Genomic DNA, 23,382 nt, shown 5'->3' with positions numbered 1-23,382 from the left:
AATGGGAAGAAAATACGGGAAGGTAAATGTGAGAAGTCAAGTAATCATGAAATGTGAAATTTCCAATTAACTTTATTTTTGGATCTTAGTTGAGAGATTTCAGAATTTCTGGGCTTATAATAATTCAGAGATAGAGAACTGGGAGCTATCCATATTGTGTATCGTTAAGAAAAAATAAGATTGAAGACTCATGAACTTTTTACTCAGTGAGGTTACTGACATTGGTCCAACATGCCCACAAGGTTAAAAAATGTACTCAGAGAAATCTTAATGACAATAATTTTCTCTTCAAAATTTATGGATAAATCAACCTTCAAATGCTATAGCTGATTAATGTTTAAGGTTAAAAATATAACCTAATTTAAATAAAGACAATTCTGACCAAGTAAAATTGTTTGCATCAGTAAGAAAGTTTATTGAGTTCAATAGTAGACGAGGATAGAATTTTTTTTTTCCCTTTAAAGAACACTTTCTGGTAAAGTGAAAAGAAGAAATACAGAAACCACAAAAACACCTTTTAGACAGCTTATTTTCAAAGAGGGAACCTATTTCCATAGACCATTAAGATGGAAGGTTCTGTTCTTCTTGGAGGTTCTGTTTTTCATGCATCTGTGCAAAATGGCCTGTGTGAAGGGAGACTCCTCCTGATGTAGTTTACTTGTAGTGTTTCTTGGTTTCTGATTCAACCTTAGATGAAAGGACTCTACCATCAGGTGTCACTTCTTCAATAATTGTCTTGATCACTCTGGTTTTATTGGTGTCTGTAAGCGAATCACGAAAAAGAAAATAGAATTTAGACAAAGCAATTTGTGGGGGTTCCCACTAATTAACAAGCAACATTTCTAAAAGAAAAAGACACCAACTTTAAAAAAGAAAATTTAACTTTCTAAAGTTGCTTAAACAATCCGAGCAATGTTTAAGCGATAGCATTTTAAACTACGCAAGTTTTCCTTCAAGATTGGTGTCAAGAGTATAATTTATTAAAAAAAAAAAAGCAAGTGGGAACCCTAAGATTTTAATTTTTGAGAAAGTTAAGACGAATTCTTTTTACCCCAGCCAGGTTCTCCTGACCTTTGTCCCTTAGATGAGGACTCCCCAGTGGACCCGGAAGAGGTCTTGTGGCCTCCGCCAGAGCTTCCGCCGCCGTAGCTACTGCCACCGCCGGAACTTCCGCCGCCGTAGCTACCGCCACCGCCGGAACTTCCGCCGCCGTAGCTACCGCCACCACCGCCGCCGCCGGAACTTCCGCCGCCGTAGCCGCCGCCGGAACTTCCGCCGCCGTAGCTACCGCCACCACCGCCGCCGCCGGAACTTCCGCCGCCGTAGCCGCCGCCGGAACTTCCGCCGCCGTAGCCGCCGCCGCGCCCGCCGCCGCGCCCGCCGCCGTAGCCGCCTCCGGAACTACAGGGAGTAAACGTCACATTCAGTTAACGCAAACATTGGAAGACGGTGGGTCGCTTTCCGGCTTTTTGTTACTTTAGAAAATAAAACATGTTTTAAGGGGAAAAACCCCACCCTGCCAAGTATGCACTTTAAATTTTAAAACACATTCTTTAAACACAATTTTATATACACACAACCCTCAGAATCAAATTCCAGAATCAAATTCGTGAGAAACGGAGGCTGGTTCCATACGCCTTTTTTTTTTTTGTATTCTGCCTCCTTGCTGCTTTCCCATTTCCCATTTCCCTTTCTCTGGCACTTCCTTGGGTTTTAGGAAAGCCTGGCGATTGGAATAGTGAATCAAAGCTACTGGGGTAATTAAAAAAAAAAGATGATAATTTACCCTCCCTCTCCTTCTAGCAGGCTGCGGTAGGTTTGAATCTCATTCTCCAGTCGAATCTTAATATCCAGGAGTTGCTGGTACTCAGAATTCTGGCACTCGGTTTCAGCTCGAATCTGTTGCAGTTGTTCCTCCAGAGTGGAGATCTGGGCCTGAATCTGGGAGAGCTGCACGCAGTAGCGACCTTCTGTTTCTGCCAGGGAGGCTTCCAGAGATTGTTTCTGAAAATGGGAGAGAATATATGGTGGCTTAGCGACCCCCTCGTTCAGTTGAGTACAGTGAAATTTATTTAACAACTTAAGACTTCATATAAAATGAATAAAATTTGTGTTTTACATTTGATGCCAGTGATGTTTTTCTCCCATTTAACAAGAGCTCCAATTTTTATTTCTACTTTTGTACCCCAACTCCGCATTTTGTGTGTGTGTGTGTTACATATTCTTGCATGAGCGTGAAACTGTGTGTGAGAGAGTTATGAACATACCAGGGCTAGTTGGGACTGTAGTTCGATCTCCAGACCTTGAACAGTGCGTCTCAATTCAGTAATCTCCGTTTTTTGGCTGGATATTTGTTCAATGTTACTATCGATTTCTGTAGTCAGTTCTTTGCTCTAAAAGTATGAGAAAAAGGAAGAGATGAGCAAAATCTGAAATGGTAACCAACCTCCGTTGGCTTCACCATGAAGGGGAAGGTAGGTTACCTTTTCATTGAACCAGGCCTCGGCGTCTTTGCGGTTTTGTTCAGCAAGTTGTTCATACTGACTTCTCATGTTATTCAGAAGTTGAGTCAGATCAACACCTGGGGCAGCATTCATTTCCACGTTCACATCACCAGTGGACACATTTTGAAGGTCTTTCATTTCCTGTTTGAGGAACAGAAAAATTTAATGTCTGCACTGTGACCAAAATGAGCCATCTTTTGGCTGGGAGACGTACAGATAACTTTTTGCATCACCTCGTCATGGTTCTTCCTCAGGTAGGCCAGCTCTTCAGTCAGGCTCTCGATCTGCATCTCCAGGTCAGCCTTGCTCAGGGTCAGCTCGTCCAGCACCCTGCGCAGGCCGTTGATGTCAGCGTCCACGCTCTGGCGGAGGGCTACCTCGTTCTCATACCTGAAACAAGCATGGCACAGTGACTGGTTATAACATAAATAAGGGCGGTGTGCTTGGGCAGAGACTATTTAAAAAGCAAATATAGAGTTGACTTCATGTCATGGCAACATTTATCATGTACTAATTCACATAGGGATATTAGTGGTTTAGTGCAAAGAAGCTTAGCAGTTACTTTAAAATGCATTTTCTTCTTTTAATATTGCTCAAAAAGGTGATATTGAAACGGAAAATATCTCTGACGGCTCCAATACTGTTTAACTTTAAATGAATTCAGGGAAATGTAAATGCTATTGTGGATTTCCAAAGTCATTGTTAAAAACAACTCATATATTTGTTGTGACAATATTGTACTCCATTCACTTAGCTTACTTCAGCCTGAAGTCATCCGCTGCCAGCCTGGCATTGTCGATCTGCAGCAGGACATTGGCGTTATCAGTTGTTAGATTAAGAATCTGTGGGAAGAGGTAAAGAAATAAGACATAGATATGGCTTTTATAGTGGCATAGATGAACTACATTTTTTATGTTGTTCTCTTACAAAATTTGGGGGGAATTTTTTATTTTAAATATGAAATATTGCAGGCTTACCCTGACACTTAAACTTGAGTCATTTGTTCTCTTGAAGGTTCTATACTCTTCTATGTCTCTATCATCTCTTTCTGAAAACTAACTGGAATTATATAGCTGAGTTCCTACATATGTGTCCTCCTCTTATACTGTGTGATTTCTGTGTATTTCAGCTAATGCTGGCTCATACCTGTATTTGGTTTAATTTGTTATAAAAATATATTCTAAATGAATACACTCCAAGCTGGTACACTGTTCACAAATCCATAGAGGCAAACAATATATCATTTCCTTACTGGAGAGTTCATGTTTCTCACAATGTAAGTAATGAGTATTTTTTTTTTTGTTATCAATCTGAATGATACTTTGTTCGGACTCATTTAGCAGTTCTTTCTGTGTTCCTATTTGTAAATGATCTAGGGTATTGTAACTGTGGACTCATTATACACTCATTAAAACAAAAACATTTTCATTTTCATTAATCCACCATCCTATAAGACACACAACACACATTTTTGGATGAAGATGGAAATGAGCATATCCTCACAAATACTTACCTTTGATGAGACAGGACTGATTTTGGAAGCAAGAAAGTAACATAGGCAAACACAATGAACAGCTACATCATGGTTAATTTAAAATTGATCTATCTGAATCACATGGATGAAAAATAGGCTTAACGTTGGGTTTTTAAATGCCCCTTACCTGATTTTTAAGATCTTCAATGGTTCTGTAGTATTTGCTGTAGTCACGAGGCTCTCGCTGGTTTGTGTTGCCGTACTTCTCATACCACTCTTTGATTTTGCCTTCTAGCTCATAGTTTGATTCTTCAAGAGCCCGAACTTTGTCCAAGTAGGACGCCAGGCGGTCGTTCAGATTTTGCATGGTTATTTTTTCATTTCCAGAGAGAAGGCCACCATCTCCCAATCCACCACCACCAAAGCCTCCTCCATAGCTGCCTCCACCGAAGCCCCCACCGAAGTTGCCCCCTCCAAAGCTGCCTCCTCCAAAGCCGCCTCCTCCATAGCCCCCACCAAAGCCGCCGCTTCCGTAGCCTCCACCAAAGCTACCTCCACCATACCCACCTCCTAGTCCACCTCCATAGCAGCCTCCACCAGAGCTCCCACGGCTGAAAGAGCCACCACTGAAACCCCCCCCTGAGCTATATCCTCCACCATGGGAGCTTTTGCTGCTCGAAATTTTGAGGGATCCTCCTCCTCCTCCTCCTCCTCCTCCTCCACTTCGGGAGGAAGAGTATTGCTTGCTTGAACCGTATCGAACAGACATGGTGATGCTATTTAGCCCAGGGAGTTCCTGCTGCAACCAAGGACAGTGGCAAGCCTTTATATATGCACAGGAGGTGTGTCCCACAAGTGGTAGAGTTTGCTTACTTGCATGGTTTTCTTCTAGCCAACTTAGCATCTTTGGCTCATGATTGCATAAATTATCTTCAGTAATAACCAATCCCAATATGTATGGCTTAAAATTTGCCTTAAGAACAAATGAGAGGTTTGCTGTGTTGAAATTGAAAATGGGTGTAGTTCAGATAAACAAATGCTTTTTCACCTTTAGAAGAACATTGAGCAACTGTTGAGATCCAGTTTGATCTCAGCACTAATTTAGGTTGTAGAATGTTTGCAAAGTTTGGAAAAAGAATTTTAGCTGCAAAGTTATGGTTAAAATAGGATTTTTCAATTTCATGTTTTAAGCAGTATTAGTTAATTGGAACAACAAACAGCATGCTATAATAGAGATCTTGTAGAAAACTCTAAGCAACTAAAAAGAAAATGCATATGCCAAACCATTTAATTAGTGTTCAAAAGTTGCCACATATAAAAAGTTAAAGCTATAAAAGCACAATTTAGGAAGTGTGTGTGTGTGTGTGTGTGTGTGTGTGTGTGTGTGTGTTTGGAGAATGAAGGTATATTGCTATTTTGCCTAGGAAATTGGAAGTGAGTAATGATTTAGGAATCTTCTAATTTAATGGTGCTACTGTTTTTTAACATTAAAAACAATAAATAAATAAATTTTAATTAAGGCTTATGTGAAGACCATTATATAGACATTCTTAGCATAAGATATGAAAAACTAACCTCCAGTACTTACTTATATTACGTTTGATTGGTTGAGAGGGAAAATTTAGATATGTTATGATTATGAGTAAAAATTTGCTTGCAAGAATATCAATCTAGATTAGAGAGTAATACTTGCTCCAAAAATTATGAACTAGACTGTGAACATATGTTTCCAAGCTAGATTCTGTTTCTCAAAAAGAAAACATTTCCATGGGTATATTGTGTATAGAATTTGGTATATTAGTTTGTCTAGGGAAGTATTTAATTGGAACTTGAATACATTATGTAAAATTATTTTATATTTATCCATAGACAATGACATTGCTGTGTGTGTTTGTATATGTGCATATACATATTAATTTTCACACATTTTGCAATTATACATGCTTTTTTGATCCAGTGCTTTTATACTCTCTGAAATAAGGTGCTGAAATAGGATGGTGGTTATTATCTCTAGTTTATAGAAGGGGAAGTTGAAGCTGAGAGAGGTTATGATTTTGCCTAAAGAGATATAATAGGTGGTTGAACTGAGATTAGAAACTTGGTCCTTTGATGCCTGGCTTTTTGCTCCGGTGGATTGGCCTGGTAGAACAGAAAGCCGCTATTTCTTGCCATGAACTTCTCCACCTGGGAAAACAAAACAAAACAAACTTGGAAGCACGAACATCTTGAAAGGAGGGTATTTGGCACACACTCTTGTATTCTTAATTGCTTTTCAAATTAAATTTATAGCTGCATATTCTAGTCCAGCCGTGGGCAAACTACGGCCCGCGGGCTGGATCCGGCCGGTTCGGCTCTTCTATCCGGCCCATGGAGCCGAAAGAGCGGAGGGTTCTCTTGCTCTCCCCTCCGCTCCTTTACTTTGAATTTATATTAGTTCACACAAACACTCCATCCATGCTTTTGTTCCGGCCCTCCCGTCCAGTTTAAGAACCCATTGTGGCCCTCGAGTCAAAAAGTTTGCCCACCCCTGTTAGTCTATGAAAACTCTAGAAATAGTTTCTTTAGGGAAAGGGAATGTGGTTGCCAGAATAACGAAGAGTTGATTGTTAGAGTGGAGGTTACTAAGCAGCAAAAGTTGCAGTTCCTCCAACCTGTTAGCACATGCAAGTGGGGCAATAGTTAAAAGAAAAAAATGAAACCCAGCCATGGGAATTGATTCCTGATGAAGATAATATGTGATGAAGGAAAGCCATGATAAATCAGGATAGAGAAAAAATATTCCAATAAGTTTAGAGAAGATCTGAAAGGCTTGATATTAATGAAAGCAATTTAGAAACAAGACATTTTAGTTAAAACATTTGGAAGATTTTACCTGTATTTATTACAAGTTTTGAATCTTGATCTTACCAGTTTTGTTTTAATATTAGTCTTTAATTTTGTACCCTGGTGGAAAGATAGAAAAATCTCAATCTAGTTTCAATTCATTAACAAGTGGTATGAAGAGATCTGCTACAATTATAATAAATCAAAGAATATGTGAAAAGAAACCATTGCATAAAAGCACAGGGAAAAAACATGTATAGTCTTCTAATACTGTAACATTTATTTTAAGCCACCTTTAATGTCATTATCAGAGATTACTTATTAATATATACACTCTACAAATAGGTTTGTGTTTATTTGTACTGTCATTTGTTGAAATCAGCCTTTGGCATAAGTGAAATTACTGAGGTGCCATGTAATAAATTTGCAGCTAAATTGGATGAATATTTACAATTGTCAGTTCTAATCTTGGCACAGTTTACACTTGATTGCCATAATCCACTGTCAATGTCATTTCATTTTCCTCAATTTTTATTGTGTTTCTATGTAAGATACATTGATAGGTGCTTGGAAGATAGAAAGATGAATGAGATTCAGCTCCTGCCCTTAAGGATCTTACAAGTCGTTGGGATCTAATTGAGGAGACATGACATACATTATCAACTTAAGGGCTACAGCAATGGTAAATGAAGTGGAGGGAGGTTGGGTGGGAGGAGTTAACATTTCCCAAACATCCACTATGTTTACTCTTCTTTACCCCTCCCCCAAATCCTATATGATAGGTATTATTTACCTAATTTTATAGCTTTAACCAGTTAACTGCCACGCATCCAAAATAGAAACTATCCCCACACACCAGGATATTTTGAATTTAATTTAAAAATAAAGTTTCTTTCTTTTTTTAAAAAATACATTTTATTGATTTTTTACAGAGAGGAAGAGAGTTAGAAACACTGATGAGAGAGAAACATCGATCAGCTGCCTCCTGCACACCTCCCACTGGGGATGTGCCCGAAACCAAGGCACGCGCCCTTGACCGGAATCGAACCTGGGACCCCTCAGTCCGCAGGCCGACGCTCTATCCACTGAGCCAAACTGGTTTCGGCAAAAATAAATTTTCAATGAATATTATAAGTAAATATAAAATAAAATAAATACATTACAATTTGGGTGTTCTTGAATATTTTGAGTAGAACATTCTCACGAAAAATGATTTTTTAAAGCATCTATAGACGCTTATGGTGTACAAAGGGTTAAAAAGCTTTAGAAATTTGCCCAGAGTAACTCAGCTAGTTTATGTTAGAGCTTGTTTTTAAATCAGGCCTATGTAGCTTCAAAGGTGATACTGTTTTATGACACTGAACTGTCACTGTCAGACTGATGATGAGGAGTCTTGGGAAAGGATCACCTGATCAAGTTTCATGGTGCAGGTGAAATTTTAGCTAAGTCTTGTGAAGGATGGGTAGTGCTTTTCCATATGTGCAGCAGCAGAGAGAGGACTGCTCTTGGAAGTGGGATCTGTGAAAATGCCAATCATGTGGACACTCTAGATGGACCAGTTTGGCCGGAACAGATGGTCCATATTGATTAATTTCTCTTAGCAGATGATAAGAGCACCTGTAAAAGTCTCTGGGGATACATAGGCAATTAAGATACAATTCCTGCCCCTCAGGGAGTTTATAATCTACTTGGAGAGGCAAACAAACATACCCATGAACCAGAGATTATAATAGGGTAATCCGGGCTTTTTGAGGTATAGACATGGTGTTGAGGGAGTGCAGAGAGGAGCTCCAACAGGTGTGTGTGTGTGTGTGTGTGTGTGTGTGTGTGTGTGTGTGTGATGTGTGAGGCCATAACTGAAAGATTAGTGAAGTCAAGTTTCGAGGAAAAGATGAATTTGGTTTAAGATGTGCATTTAAAGTACTAATATCAGGATATTCATATGAAAATATCTTTCAGCAGTTAGAGCCAAAGGATTATAGTTCAGGAGAGAGATTAGAGCAGCAGACTTTAGGATAGTTAGGATCCCTAAGGGAAGGAGTTCAGAAAGAAATGAAGAGAAGACCCAAGCCGGAACTTTTGGGGACAGCCATGTTAGGAGCTGGGAAGAAGAGCTAGGGAATAATAGGGCACCTAGGACTGGGGGAAGGGGAAACAAGGATCACAGAAACCAGGAGAGGAGAGAACCCAGAGATATTGGTCAAGGTCAAAGGAGACTGCTGGTTTGGCAAGTGGGAACATTGCCATCCTTTCAGAGGGCAGGTTTAGAAGAGTTGTGGTGGGGCAGTCCACAATGTGTTCAATCCTAGAATTGATGACTTTACTTATGGTATTTTATTTTCATGTACTCCAGTTTATCAATTTATTCTTTAATTGCTTCTGGATTTTGGGTCATGGTTAGGAAAAGTATAGGTGCTATTCCTGTGTGGTTAGTTCGGTTGGGGCTCTTGAAGCATGTCATTGTCTCAACTTGGTTAGCAGTTTTGCTTGCCTTACTGTTGGGATTTGGATCATTCCAATTTCTTCCTTATTTTGCTTCAAGTAAAATTCTCTCTTGAAGTTTCTAGTTGAGAATTCTATTTGCATGGTTCTTTCTCTGATTGAGTAACTGAGATTTAATGAGTAATTTAGTTAGGTGCAGAAAGGTGAATCTGGTAATGCAGGTTATGCCTCAAGATAGCAAGGCAGATAAGCTAAATGTTTAGCATTTTCTGTTGCTTATCGCATAAAGTTTGAGAATTAGACATGTATTACTTTAATGTTGTGTGACTAGATACGAATTGCTGGATGTGCCTTTGTAATTATCGCCCATGGAGTCGAAGCCAGGAGGAAAGTTGTAGAACTGTTTGAAGGGTTTAGTATCTTTCTCCCAGATCGCTGAGTAATGAGAACAACTAAGGTAAAGCCCATATCTTCTCACTGGCAACCTTATAAAATTCAAGGCTCTAAAATACGAAGACACGCCCATATTATACAATTTTTTTTAAAAACTTATGGGATACACTGTAATGGAAGCCACAAATACATGGAAATTGCATGAAGGCTTTCAGTGTAGTATAGCAGAGTACCTAAGTGGGTGGGCTCTAGAGCAGGGGTGGGCAAACTTTTTGACTCGAGGGCCACAATGGGTTCTTAAACTGGACCGGAGGGCCGGAACAAAAGCATGGATGGAGTGTTTGTGTGAACTAATATAAATTCAAAGTAAAGGAGCGGAGGGGAGAGCAAGAGAACCGGATAGAACAGCCAGATCCGGCCCGCGGGCCGTAGTTTGCCCAAGGCTGCTCTAGAGTCAGACAGCCTGGGCTACAATCCAGGCCCCACTACTTACTGTACTGCTTTGCTTCATCTCTAAAGTAGGAATAATAATTTTGCCTATCCTATCGTTAAATGAGTTAGTAAATACCCAGCCTTTAGAACAGTGCCTGGCACATGTAGAATACATGTTTAGTAAATGTCTTTTGTTATTACTATTACTGTCACTGTGACTCAGTTTCTCAAAGCCTAAACCACTGACTAACTTGCAGTAGGCCAGCAAAATATGAAAGAATGAAAGGATAAGATTGGTAGTTGGAATATGGCTAGTGAGGAAGAGAATGACTGGGGAGGAGGTAGGGCAGGGAATGGTGTTTTATTGATAACTGTGTGACAAACCATGCCATCTCTGGCTAATACTTGCTTTCATTTTTAAAAAAAATTTCTTTATTGATTAAGGTATTACATATGTGTCCTTATTCCCTCATTACCTCCCAACCCCCCCCATTCATGCCCTTACCCCCCCCCTGTTGTCTGTGTCCATTGATTAGGCTTATATGCATGCATATAAGTCCTTTGGTTGATCTCTCCCCCTTACCCCCACTGTCCCCTACCTTCCCTGAGGTTTGACATTCTGATCGATGTTTCTCTGTCTCTGGATCTGTTTTTGTTCATTAGTTTATGTTGTTCATTATATTCCATAAATGAGTGAGATCATGTGATATTTATCTTTCTCTGCCTGGCTTATTTCACTTAGCATAATGCTCTCCATCTCCATCCATGTTGTTGCAAATGGCAAGAACTCCTTCTTTTTTACCACAGCATAGTATGCCATTGTGTAGATGTACCACAGTTCTTTTATCCCCTCATTTGCTGATGGGCACTTAGGCTGTTTCCAAATCTTAGCTATGGTGAATTGTGCTCTTGCTTTCATTTTTAACTTCATTCTTTTCTTTATCTCCTGCATCCACCAAGTCACTAATTTTGTCACTGTTTGTCTTGTCTCTCTGCAACTGTCCTCATCCAGGTTTTCACCACTTCTCTCAGGGGTTACATCACCAGCGCCTGAAGTGGTTTTCTTGACTCACTGCTGTGCCACTTAAGATCTATTGTGTGCACTGATGCAAGATTAATGTTCTTGAAAAAGTACCATCATCACTTTATCCGCATACTCAAGCACCTGCAATGGATTTCTCTTGTGGATGCATTAAACCTTTTCAATAACCTTGCACTACTCCATCTGTCCAACCTCACGCTCCCTGTGGTGGAGTGGAAGGAGTGCTGGAGTCTCTTCATAAAGTAATTATGTGGCCTTGGGCAAGACACTCAGCCTTTCTGCGCCTCATTTTACTACCCTGTAAAATACGGAGAATAATAATAGTAAGTGTTAAAACATCTGTAATAATAATCATCTCCAATCCAGTGAAAAAATGTTAGCATTTCCTTAAAAAAATCCCTTAATTATAAGCAAGGCTTTCTTTTAAATCTTGGCTGAGATACTATGCTTTATCCTATTTTAAGGCCTTTGTTGCTACTGGTTTAGAACATCCTTTTTCCATTTTGTTGCTTATTCAAATCATTCTACCTCTACTCCAAGCTCTGGCTTAAATGCCATCTCCTTCATGAGGTTTCTCATGGTTAATCTAGTCATATTCTTTTCATTTCCTGTGTATAAAGTAGTATTTTATAATATGCTGTATTACTATTGTTCCCAATGAGATAAGACATTTAAGTTCCTTTAGAAAAGGAAGATGCCTTATACTCTTGCTCTACCCAGTAAGTACTTACTGTTCTCTGAATATTTTCATACACCTCAGTGACTTTTTCCACTTTATTTTCTTTGTCTTTATTTTGTTCTCTAAACTCTTCTTCCATATGTTTTGGTAATGATACTAGTTCAAAATTTAAATAAAGCCTAGTTGAAAACAACTAATTTAATTTTTCTTTAAGTAAATTATAACGTGCTTTTTAGATATGAGAATGTTGTATAAAAATGATAAGCAATCTAAGATTCTGCATAGGATACTTAAGATACCTTAAAATAGGTAAAGATTTATACCTTAGAATATATATATATTTTTAACATTTTGGCTCTCACCTTTTCCTTTTCATTAAAGGTCCCTTTTTTGGTCTTGGATGTGCTGAGAATGATCTTGATACTTATAAATTGCTAAAATGTACCTGTACTTCCAAAATTTCAGTTTTTTAATTAGGAAAATTGACTATTTTGGTTGGTTTTCTGGTTAGCTAGCCTGTTAGCATGGTGTAATTTAAGGATTAAATGTAACAATGACTTAGCAAGTTTCATTAGCATGTTATATATTTTTTTCCTATTGATTGAGTAAACTTCATTTTTCGAAAGACAGTTGCTCACTATGAATTACCTGCATTAGGAAGAGAATTTCTGATATGGAACTGAAAATAGAAACATAATATCTCTTTTGATTTTTATAAAAATTAGTAAAGTTGAAAGTACCAAACCAACTAACCAATCAACCTCTACAGAATCCAATAAAAAATTCAGTGGCTGTCCCCCTCCCCATTCATAAACCCAAGAAAATTCCTTTAGGTCCAGTTGTGGTGGTCTATCAAAATTGATCAACTCAAAGATGGCTGGCAATGAGAGAAAATGACTTTGTTACCAGGTCTTGTTATTTCTACTTAGGGAGTCTGGGCAGATAAGAGAAGAATAGAAGTGGTGGCCAGTGTGGCCCAGTTGGTTGGAGTGTCGTCCCTTACACCAAAAGGTGGCAGATTCAGTTCCTGGTCAGGGCCCATTCCCAGGTTTTGGGTTCGATCCCCAGCGGGTCAGGGCATGTAAGGGAGGCATCTGATCGATGTTTCTCTCTCACAGCAATCTCTCCCTCTCTCCATCTCTCTAAAATCAATTAAAAACATATCCTTGTGTGAGGATTGAAAAAAAAATAGAGAAAATTTTGGATTACAAATGGTTCACATAGAGGTTAAAGAATATAATGAAAGCAATTAAACTCATTAAATCAACATGCAAGTAACATTTGCAATGTCAGTTCTCAGGTAATTAGAGCTTATAGAACTTGTTGAGACTTTTCTATGTTCCAAGGCCTGTGCTAAGCACTTGACCTGAGTTTTTGTCTCATCAGCTTTTATTTTAACTAAAAAAAAAAATTAAGCCGAGACCGGTTTGGCTCAGTGGATAGAGCATCGGCCTGCGGACTGAAGGGTCCCGGGTTTAGTTCCGGTCGAGGGCATGTGCCTTGGTTGCGGGCACATCCCCAGTTGGAGGTGTGCAGGAGGCAGCTGATGGATGTTTCTCTCTCATCGATGTTTCTAGCTCTCTGTCACTCTCCCTTCCTCTCTGTAAAGTATCAATAAAATATATTAAAAAAAAATTAAGTAGTTTGCCCAAAATTATCCAATAAAGGGGCTCAGCTGGGATTTGAACACAGATCTATTTATCTTCAGGGCTTTTGCTATAACATAATAAGAAACTCTGACCCGGCATTGTATGTTCCAACCTTGTGACTTAGAAAGGTAACAGGAACATAAGGGATTTTACTTTTTTTCTCAGACTGGACAAGCCTTCCTTGTTATCATTGCATTTGCAATGAAAAAGCAATAAACAGACAAGAAAAAGAACGAGAAAAGAGTTCCTGCTCTTGAAGAGGTCAGACTTGGAGATCTTGTCTGTACCCAGGCTAGACTCTGTCCTACCTTTTGGAAGGTCCCTCCTGCTTGGGTTTCTGGAATTTTCTCTTTGGCAGGATTGGCCAGCTTCAGATCAGTCATTAAAATAACTAATCAGATCAGTTAGCCACCAGCATAATTGCAGTGCTAATCCTTTTATAATGCTGCCTTTCCCAGATGGAGCTAACACCCATTATGGAGATTAACTGCTTTTCCTCAGGCTTTTACTTTAAGTCTGGAACACATGATATATGTCTGAATTAATTCCGTAGTAAACTATGACATTAATGGGATCTGGGTACTGGGGATTTTCCATTTTCCGCAATTCAGAAGCTATCAAACTTTTTGGTGTCTCTTTTTTAACTTTTATTATTTTTCTATTGACACGATTACAGGTGTCTCTTAAAAATATTTTCCATATTGGCCATTTTGGTTAAAATGGGATGCTACGGTTAGAAATTTCTAGTCCTAAAGCTAGAAATGAGTGGATATTTACAGAACTGTGAGATGTTGTCTATTTTATTTTTCTTGATATCTAGAATATAAATGCTATGATCTAAATATAATCTAGCGGAATTGTTTTTTTTTTAAAACCAACTACCAAGGATGAGGCCTCCACAACCTATACCAGGATAACTGTTGTAACAATCCATCACACAGCCATCAAGTTGCTCTAAGTGTAAGAATATTAAGAGTAATTAACTCTGTGCCATATACTGTGTTAAGGGCTATATGTACATTTTCTCCTGCAACTCACTAAGCAACTCTATAAGGCAGGTACTATTATTAGACCAGTTTTACAAAGGAGGAAACTGAAGCTTAGAGAGGTTATATAGGGTGTCCCAAAAAATGTACATACACTTTACGGCTGATAGCTCAATTGGCATTTCTTTCTTTATGAATAAATTTAATCCATTGGAATTAATAATTATTCAAACTTGTATGCATTTTAGAGGACACCCTGTATATCTTGCACAGGGTAATACAGCTAATAAATTAGTAGCTGAGCCAGAACTGAAACCATGTCTGTCTGCTCCAGATCCCACACTCTTAACTACTACCTTTCACTGACAGATGTGTAAACTGTGCTTTGTGGTTTCCAAGACTGTTCCAGAATTACAGTAGTGAGGATGGAACCTTTTTATTACAGCAGGTCTATTTAGGATAAGCTTGCATTTCCTACTTATAAATGAATTAAAAAGAATTTTTAAGATAAGTAGATTTGAAGAATGTTGCTTTTTTGTTTAGCTGATTTTAAAACGTTTTTTTCAAAGATGTTTTACAAACACTGATGTGGATATGTTTTGAGGATAATAGATTTGACTAGGTTAGGGTTGAATCAATCACAATGGTAAATTATTTTATGGCAAGTGCTACTTGGCCTGATATTCTAGGTTTGAGAAACATACACAATCCATTTAAGAACTGAGTAATAAGAGCGAGGGTTTGGTGGATTATTTATTTTATCACTTACCCAGATCTTTTATTCATTAGTTTGTGGTACTTTTCAATCTCAGGAGTTGTTCCTACTCAGTGTTCTGGCTCTCTGCTTGAGGTCTGATTTGTTGAACTTGAACTTCCATTGCTGAGGGAGAACCAGATTGCTGATCATCTGTTGCATTTGTGAAAGTTGAGCAGAGTGAGCACAGTAATTTCAGTTTCTGTTAAATTAGATTTAAAGGATTGCTTCTGAAGGAATGGAAAGTGAAAGTGAAAAGATAATTCATTAAAAATTGCAGTGTAGCCCAGCTGGCATGGCTTAGCAGTTGAGCATCCACCTATGAACCAGGAAGTCACAGTTTGATTCCCGCTCAGGGCACATGCCTGGGTTGCGGGCTGCTCCCCAGTGTGGGGTGTGCAAGAGGCAGCCAATCAGTGCTTCTCTCTCATCATTGATGTTTCTCTCTCTCCCTCTCCCTTCCTCTCTGAAATTAATATAAATATATATTAAAAATGGTTTAAAAAGCTAAAACTAGAAATGTAGATTTTAGAAATCATTTTAAAGGTTTTAAAACATTTCTAGGAGATAACAAAATAGTTTTATTAGATTTAGCAAATTAAAATACAGAACTCGCCCAGCCGGTGTGTCTCAGCAGTTGAGCATCAACCCAGGAACCAAGAGGTCACCAGTTCTATTCCCAGTCCTGGGCACATGCCTGGGTTGCGGGCTTGATCCTCAGTGGGGGCCGTGCAGGAGGCAGCCAATCAATGATATTTCTCTCTCATTGGTGTTTCTAGCTCTCTATCCCGCTCCCTTCCTCTCTCTCTCTAAAATAAAATAAAATAAAAATACAAAACCCCCAAGTAAATTTGAATTTTAGATGAACAGTACTTTTATAGTATATCCCATGCAATATTTGGGGTATATTTGTACTAAAATATTATTCATTGTTTATCTGACATTCCAATTTAACTGGGTGTCATGTATTTTATTTGGCAAACCTATTGCAAAAATATTTAGGACCAATATAAGATAATATGTTTATTTTTACACTTTACAAAGTGTTTTAATATAAGTGATTCATTTGATCTTTACTGTCACCCTGAGAAGTAAGTTTTGCTGGGAGGTGGAGAAAGGGGAGTTGTTATTTTTTAATTATTAAATATTTAGACTCAGAAAGTAGCAACTCATCAAAGCATGAATTCATTCAAGGATTTTTGGGTTAGTTTAGCACTGGAAAATTAGGTTTACAGTTGTTTGTATGGAAAATAATACAATCTACACTAATAAAAGAGAAAGATGCAAATTGACTGTACCTTTGTGACACCCACCAGCCAATCAGGAGTGAGTATGCAAATCAACCCAACAAAGATGGCGGGTTAATTTGCATATACAGGCGCTGAGCGACCAGGGGTGGGATGCTTGCGTCATCAACATGGTGATGACGCAGGTATTCCGCACCGCCCCAGCCGCTCCAGCCCTCTGGGCAGCGTGGGAAGGCGGAAAGGCGGCTCTGGACGGAGCGAAGGCGGTGCCAGCAGCCAGGGGAAGGAAGGCCCATTCTTGGCACGAATCTTTGTTCATTGGGCCTCTAGTAATTAATAAATAAGAATACAAGAATAAATTATGTGTTTCTCAGACAACTGTAAACCTAATTTTACCCCACCCTGTATTATCTTGACAGTGAAACCTTTATGTATTTTGTGAGCTTGAAGTCATCCACAATGAGCCTGGAACTGTTGATCTCAAGCAGAGTATTAATGTTTTTTAAAGTAACATTTGTGTTGACCTTTGAGAGAGGAAAAGGAACCATATTATTCAACAAAATATATTAGGTTTTATTAGGTCCAGATTATATCCTTTATAGATTCAATAATTATAAGTGTTTGCCAACATAATTAAATTTGTATAAACTAGATAAACAGTAAATTCAAATATTTCTGTAATTGTTATGGTACTTTTTAGCTAAATATATATATTTTTAGAACTTCTGAAATACAGAGAAATAAGTCAAATGCTCCTCTTTCAAATGAGTGCCAAGCCATTTTATATTACTTTTTATGCACATCAGATATTTTTCTTTTTAATTAAATGCATTAATTTATATGGTATAATATATGTTACCCAGGAAAAAAGTGTGTGTGTGTGTGTGTGTGTGTGTGTGTGTGTTTTAATGTAAGACAACTTACCTGAGTTTTAAGGTCCTCGATAGTGGTGCAATATTTGCTATAGTCTTGAACTTGACCATCAGTGTTTCCTTTTCCAAAATTCCCTTGTGCCATGATCACCACTTCGGTCTATTGCATACCATCTCCATAGCCTGGGGGTAGTTCTGCCTTTTCTATGCCAGCTTCCCATGACTCCAAGGGCCCATGATTTTGTTACACTTGGAGGGGGTGAACATGCATGGAAAGATAGGAAAGTAGTTTTCATCAGGGTTTAAAGAGTAGACACTGATTATTAATGTCCACACTGATTATAATTAGATTTAGGAGAATTGTCTTTAAGAATATATATAAAGGTAAAATTCAGAGAGGAAGAAGAGAATAAAACTTGCATGGATCAGGAAAACTGTCAATGAAAACACTAATATAGCTACTTGAAAACTCATCAAATGAGAAAAGGGAAACTAGAAATCAGTTATCTATATGCGTTTATTAGCACTCTAATTTAACACACCTGCATTGAGTGCTGGCCCTACAAAGCCATTTGCCCTTCCAGATCCACTTTCTACCTTTCTCCATCCTGTTTTCTGCTCTGAATGATAACCTTGCCCTCTGGCTTTCATTGTGTTTGCCCAGTGGGGACCCAATCAGGAAATTAGAGGCAAGGGAGTGAGTTTGGGGTGCTTATTCCCCTGGCCTCCTCTAAAGTTGGCTGTGGCCTTTCATTAAAAGCCACAGCTCCCATTACAATGGCCCTCTCTGTGACTTTCGCTTCTTCGTCACCTTCCTTTGTCTCTTTGGGCATGGGGTTTAATAATAGCCACCCCTAGTTGTTTCCCTACACCAGTGGTCGGCAAACTCATTAGTCACTTCATTTCAAACTGAAATATCAACAGTACAACGACAGAAATTTCTTTTGAGAGCCAAATTTTTTAAACTTAAACTTCTTCTAACGCCACTTCTTCAAAATAGACTTGCCCAGGCCGTGGTATTTTGTGGAAGAGCCACACTCAAGGGGCCAAAGAGCCGCATGTGGCTTGTGAGCTGCGGTTTGCCGACCGCTGCCCCACACCATGCCCCACCTTTGTAAATAATCCTTTTTATTAAACTCGCCTTGATTTTTCCTAATTTGAATATGCCTGTCATTTCCTGCTCATACTATATTGTACAGTAGGCTTGTGTAAAGTCCTTACCCTCCAGGAGGTTAATTGGAAAATGAATAATTGCAATGCCATGAAATAACAGTTAATAAATGCTTATTAAAGTGTAAGATCTTCAAGGGTTGAGACTAGCATTATTCATGTCTTTCTTGACACTTAATGCTAGGTATGAGCAGGTGTCTATCAGTGGAATGGTAAAGGGAAGGGAAATGAAGGATGGAGTTGAGCAACTGTTCCAGGAAGATCCAGGTAGCCTTCACAGAGTAGCTAACAGTCAGAAACAGACTGGTTGCATTAAATAAAGGAATTTACTGGAAGAATACCAACTGCTTCTAGAATCAAAGGAAGGCAGGAGAACAGGGCTTGGAAGATAGGCAGGACCTGGAGGGCTAGTTTGGAGAAACCATAGCTAAAGGCATGCATTCAGTACTAGTGGGGCATCCTTATGGACAGCCTTTGGCTTCAGTTTCTTCAGCAGGCCTCCTCAAACTACGGCCCGCGGGCCACATGCGGCCCGCCGAGGACATTTATCCGGCCCGCCGGGTGCCGCTGCCTGTCCTGCTTAGCAGCCGACTCGTCCCGGGCCCGCAGTGTGCATAGGAATTTGTTCATAGTTTTTTTAAAAAACTATAGTCTGGCCCTCCAATGGTCTGAGGGACAGTGAACTGGCCCCCTGTTTAAAAAGTTTGAGGACCCCTGCTTCAAGGTGTATTGATACAAGTTTCACAGGACAGCAAGCATCTCTGGATACATGTAACAATCACTGTATGGAAACTTTCTGGGCTTCTTCCTTCCAGTTTTCCCCTCAGAAATCCTGCTGACCCCTGCAGGGAAGGTAGGGAGAAACAGAACATCTCAGGTGGGATCTAATTCTCCGTGGCAGCCTGTGTTTTGGGACTGCAGGCCTGCTCACCCCCCTCTTCCTCACCTCCTCACTAGATGAAGGCAGGATAATGGGGGCAGTGGGTGGGAACAATAGGTAGTTTACAGAGAGTTAGCAGGCGTTAAGTAACCATGGAAGGTGAGCTCTTCCCCCGAAGAGCCAAGCCTGTGTGCAGAGGCGTGGCTGTTTTGCTGAGTGTTTCCCCAGCTCTGTGGAGGAGTAGAAGAACCAGTACCTACCCAAGTTTCCATTATAGAATTTGGATCTTGGTTGTGCTGCCCTCTTCCTCTCTGCAGCTTCCTCCCCTCCCCCAGCTATCCTGTGCTCTGAAGTTGCTCCCTAGTACCCTACAGCCACATTCCAGATTAGTTTGTCCTCCCCTGAGGGTTTCCATTTCCCTTATTTCTCCTTCCCTTCTGAAACTGCCCAGCCTGCGTGAGAACAGGTATTAGGAGGATAACCATCTGGTTAGTCTAATGCAGTCTAAGGTGTGACTTACTGATGAAGGTGGGAAAGGGTGGAGAGGTAGTCACTGAAGCTATTTACATTAAAAAAAAAGGTAACTTTTACCTAAGTGGAATTTCAGGCACTGTGATGATAAAAGTTGTGGAGAAAGGACTGTTTGGTATTCTTTCAGTTAATTCAACTTACTATTAGATGAGCTGAATTAGGAAAGAGGGTATGAGGGTTCTTTTTTGTGTAGGCCTTTTCCCCCTACCTTCTGGAGGGAAGGGGCAGGCCTTTCACTTTGAATTCCCCATTTTTGTATAGTAGCTACTCACTGCATGTATATATTATAGACCACAAGTTTTATGGGGTCCTGAAGATGCGAAAATGAGTAGTATGTGGTTCTTGCTTTCAAAGAAGATATATCTTGGGGAACAGAGGGTAGGTGCTAAGACATAAATAATTACAAAAGAAGGTAAGGAATTTAATAATAAAGATTTATATAAAACACATGAAGCACACACACAAAAAAAGAGAGAAACCATTCTTTAGAGGCCTTAGGGAGATGCCATTCGAATAGAGTCTTAAAAAATGAGTCGGAAAAAAAAATTATAAGAGAGGGACCAGCCTATATGAAGGTGGTGTAAACATGTAAGACGTATTTTAAGAATTGTGAAAAGTTTGGTTTGGCTGGGGCATAATGTCTGTATGAGTGAGTGCCAACAGATAAGATTGGAAAAACAGGTCGAGGCTAGATGGGGAAGGACCTTTAATATCATCCTAAGGAATTTGGACTTGGTCCCATAGTCAGGGGGTGGACCATTTATGGTTGCTAAGCAGGGGATGGACATGATCTTAATTTTTAGAAAGATAAGCATTGTTGGCAGTGTACTAGATGGACAAGAGGGAAACTGGAGGTAGAGAGATGAGAGGATGATTTGCAAGAGTCTAGGCCAGCCGTGGGCAAACTACGGCCCACGGGCCGGATCCGGCCGGTTCGGCTGTTCTATCCGGCCCGCGGAGCCGAAAGAGCGGAGGGTTCTCTTGCTCTCCCCTCCGCTCCTTTACTTTGAATTTATATTAGTTCACACAAACACTCCATCCATGCTTTTGTTCCGGCCCTCCGGTCCAGTTTAAGAACCCATTGTGGCCCTCGAGTCAAAAAGTTTGCCCACCCCTGGTCTAGGGGTTGGGGAAAAGACAATGAGAACTTCAAGAAAGTAGCAGTAGGGTAGTAAGAAGGGGGAGATAGAAGACAAATGGTGGCACTTGACTGCTGACTAGTTACTGGTTGATGAAGAAGAGGGAGGGAATCTTAAATGACAAGAGGTTTCCAGTTTTGGACTTTGGGAAGTGCCATGAACCGATATGGAAATGCAAAGGAGGAGCAGGTTTTGTGGGAAAGATAGTGAGTTCAGGGTAAGGAAGGCTGGGGATGAAGCACCTGTCAACATTTAGGTATAGGTATATTCCCTAGGCAGTTGCAGTGTGGGTCTGGAACTTGTGCCTAGCTTTGAAGTTACTGGCCAAGAGCAACTATGCAACTGAATGGGATTTCCCAGGGAATAGGAATAGAGATTAGGACCAAGGATAAAACCTCAAGGAACGGTAACATTTAAGGAGAAACAAAAGAGGTGGAAAGGAAACACTCAAAGAAAAAAGAGAGAACCAGGAGGCAGAAGTTTCAAGGTTTGAGTTTCAGATTCTGCAGAGAGATCAGGGAGAAAGAGGACTACAAAAATGTCCATGACATTGCCACAAAATCCTTGGAGACCTGAAAGCAAGACTTTTCTGGACAATTTAGGCACAGAAGCCAGGCCATCTGTTACGAGGGAAGCAAAAGATGGAGATGGAATGAAGCCATCTGTGTCTTGTATTGCTGCAGCATCATTCTGAGTGGGCGTAAAAGATAAAAGAATGGTGAGGAGGGAAGCAAGGGTGGAGTGAAGACATGATTGTTGGGTGTAGAATGCAGAAGCAAGCTCTTCAGTGCTTCTGGTAACAAACAAAAGGAGAACACCCGGAGAGCCAAGAAGTGATGTAGCACTTAGGTACCTGGAAGGAAGGAGTAATCAGAAATAATAGTGATCCAAGAATCATTGAAGCCTCAGTGATGTAGGAAACTACTTGCTGAATGATTGATTTAAACTTCATTATAGGGGACTTATCATAGAGAACAGACGTGGTATCTTTTAAAAATGATGGGGAAAAATCCTACATTTTAGAAGAGTCACTGTGGTGAATGTGCATTGAATCTGGAAGGTGTGTATCATTCTCCTTTGTACTTTTAAAATAATAGACTTCATTATTTTTTTAAAATATATATTTTTAATTGATTTCAGGGAGAAAGGGAGAGGGAGAGAGAGATGGAAACATCAATGATGAGAGAGAATCACTGACTGGCTGCCTCCTGCACGCCCCCCACTGGGGACCGAGCCCGCAACCCAGACATGTGCCCTTGACCGGAATCGAACCGGGGACCCTTCAGTCCACAGGCCAGCGCTCTATCCACTGAGCCAAACCAGCTAGGGCTAGACTTCATTCTTATGTACAGTGAACCTAGGGGCTGCCCTCTGATAGTTGGAAGAAGTAGTTACCGCTGTAAATATGGATGTGACAGTGAGGTATCCCCATGAACTTGGGAGAAAAGGAAATATGGTTGTTTTCCTAACCGAACTAGTAAGAGTGAAATATAATCTGTCTTCTGGGGCCAACAACTGGGTAAGGAATATCAAAAGGGGGATTTAAGGAAGCTGCCTTTGGCTTCATCTTAGGGAGAGAGTTTCTGAATTTGGGCACATGAACAATCTTGCCATCAGGGAGGAGTGGCCTAGTGTGGCCTCAGTAAGATCTGGAGGAAATGTCCCTCAACTCTATTAACCTCTGCTCAAATTCTGAAGCTTTTGGATTGCTACTTTATCCTACCAAATACACCTATAGTGATTGGGAAAGAGGTCTTGACCATCTGGAAAGAAATGTCCCTTATTGCTAATAAACTGGCATTCTAATTTATACATTAGTATTGTATGAATGCAATTATTTTAAGTCAGCCATCAAGTGTCAGGTTTCTGCTGGTAAAGTCCAGTTTCTGGACATGAAAGGCTGAGAGGAACCAATGGACAAGGCAAGTTTTTCAAAGTAATTATAATTTATATTAAAATATCTATTTATATTGATAATCCATTTTTGAGCTGCCTTCTGTCTGTCTCATTATGTATTCCCATACCCTCTTATTAGTGGTTTTAGAAATGACAGCAGTAAACATTATTTTCAACAGTCATTTGGTAAAAAGAACCCATGGAACTTGAATCCTTGTCAGAACTGATAATGAAAAATAGAAAAATAGTTTTAGGAAATGGGTAGATGAGAGTTGACAAACACAAAACTTCCTTGCTGCCACTCTTTTCTCCTGTATTCATGGCCGACACTACTAATTGATAATGACACTCTTTCTTGCTGAAGCTAGACTGGCTGTAGAACTCTTATTAATAACATTAATCCGGGAAACCATAACCAGTTGCCTAGGTTGGATCCATGTGAGCTAAAACTCTATCCTTTCTAGTTTAG

At 39.8% G+C, this 23,382-nt stretch overlaps 1 protein-coding gene across 1 annotated transcript; it reads right to left on the bottom strand.

The window, feature by feature from the left end:
• Positions 1-393: 393 nt before the first annotated feature.
• On the bottom strand, positions 394-4,747 carry KRT10 (keratin 10; the record flags this gene model as incomplete). The annotated part of the gene is made up of 8 exons (XM_080680236.1): positions 394-761; positions 1,052-1,401; positions 1,787-2,004; positions 2,268-2,393; positions 2,484-2,645; positions 2,738-2,894; positions 3,264-3,346; positions 4,166-4,747. 8 exons carry the CDS (start codon positions 4,745-4,747, stop codon positions 655-657), a joined length of 1,785 nt encoding a protein of 594 aa, XP_080536362.1. The 3' UTR covers positions 394-654.
• Positions 4,748-23,382: the final 18,635 nt, after the last annotated feature.

Source organism: Plecotus auritus (assembly GCF_963455305.1).
Source record: "Plecotus auritus genome assembly, chromosome: 7".
In the NCBI taxonomy this organism is placed as follows: domain Eukaryota; kingdom Metazoa; phylum Chordata; class Mammalia; order Chiroptera; family Vespertilionidae; genus Plecotus; species Plecotus auritus.
Note: the sequence above shows the minus strand (reverse complement) of the source record. Positions and strands in the feature narration are given on the sequence as shown.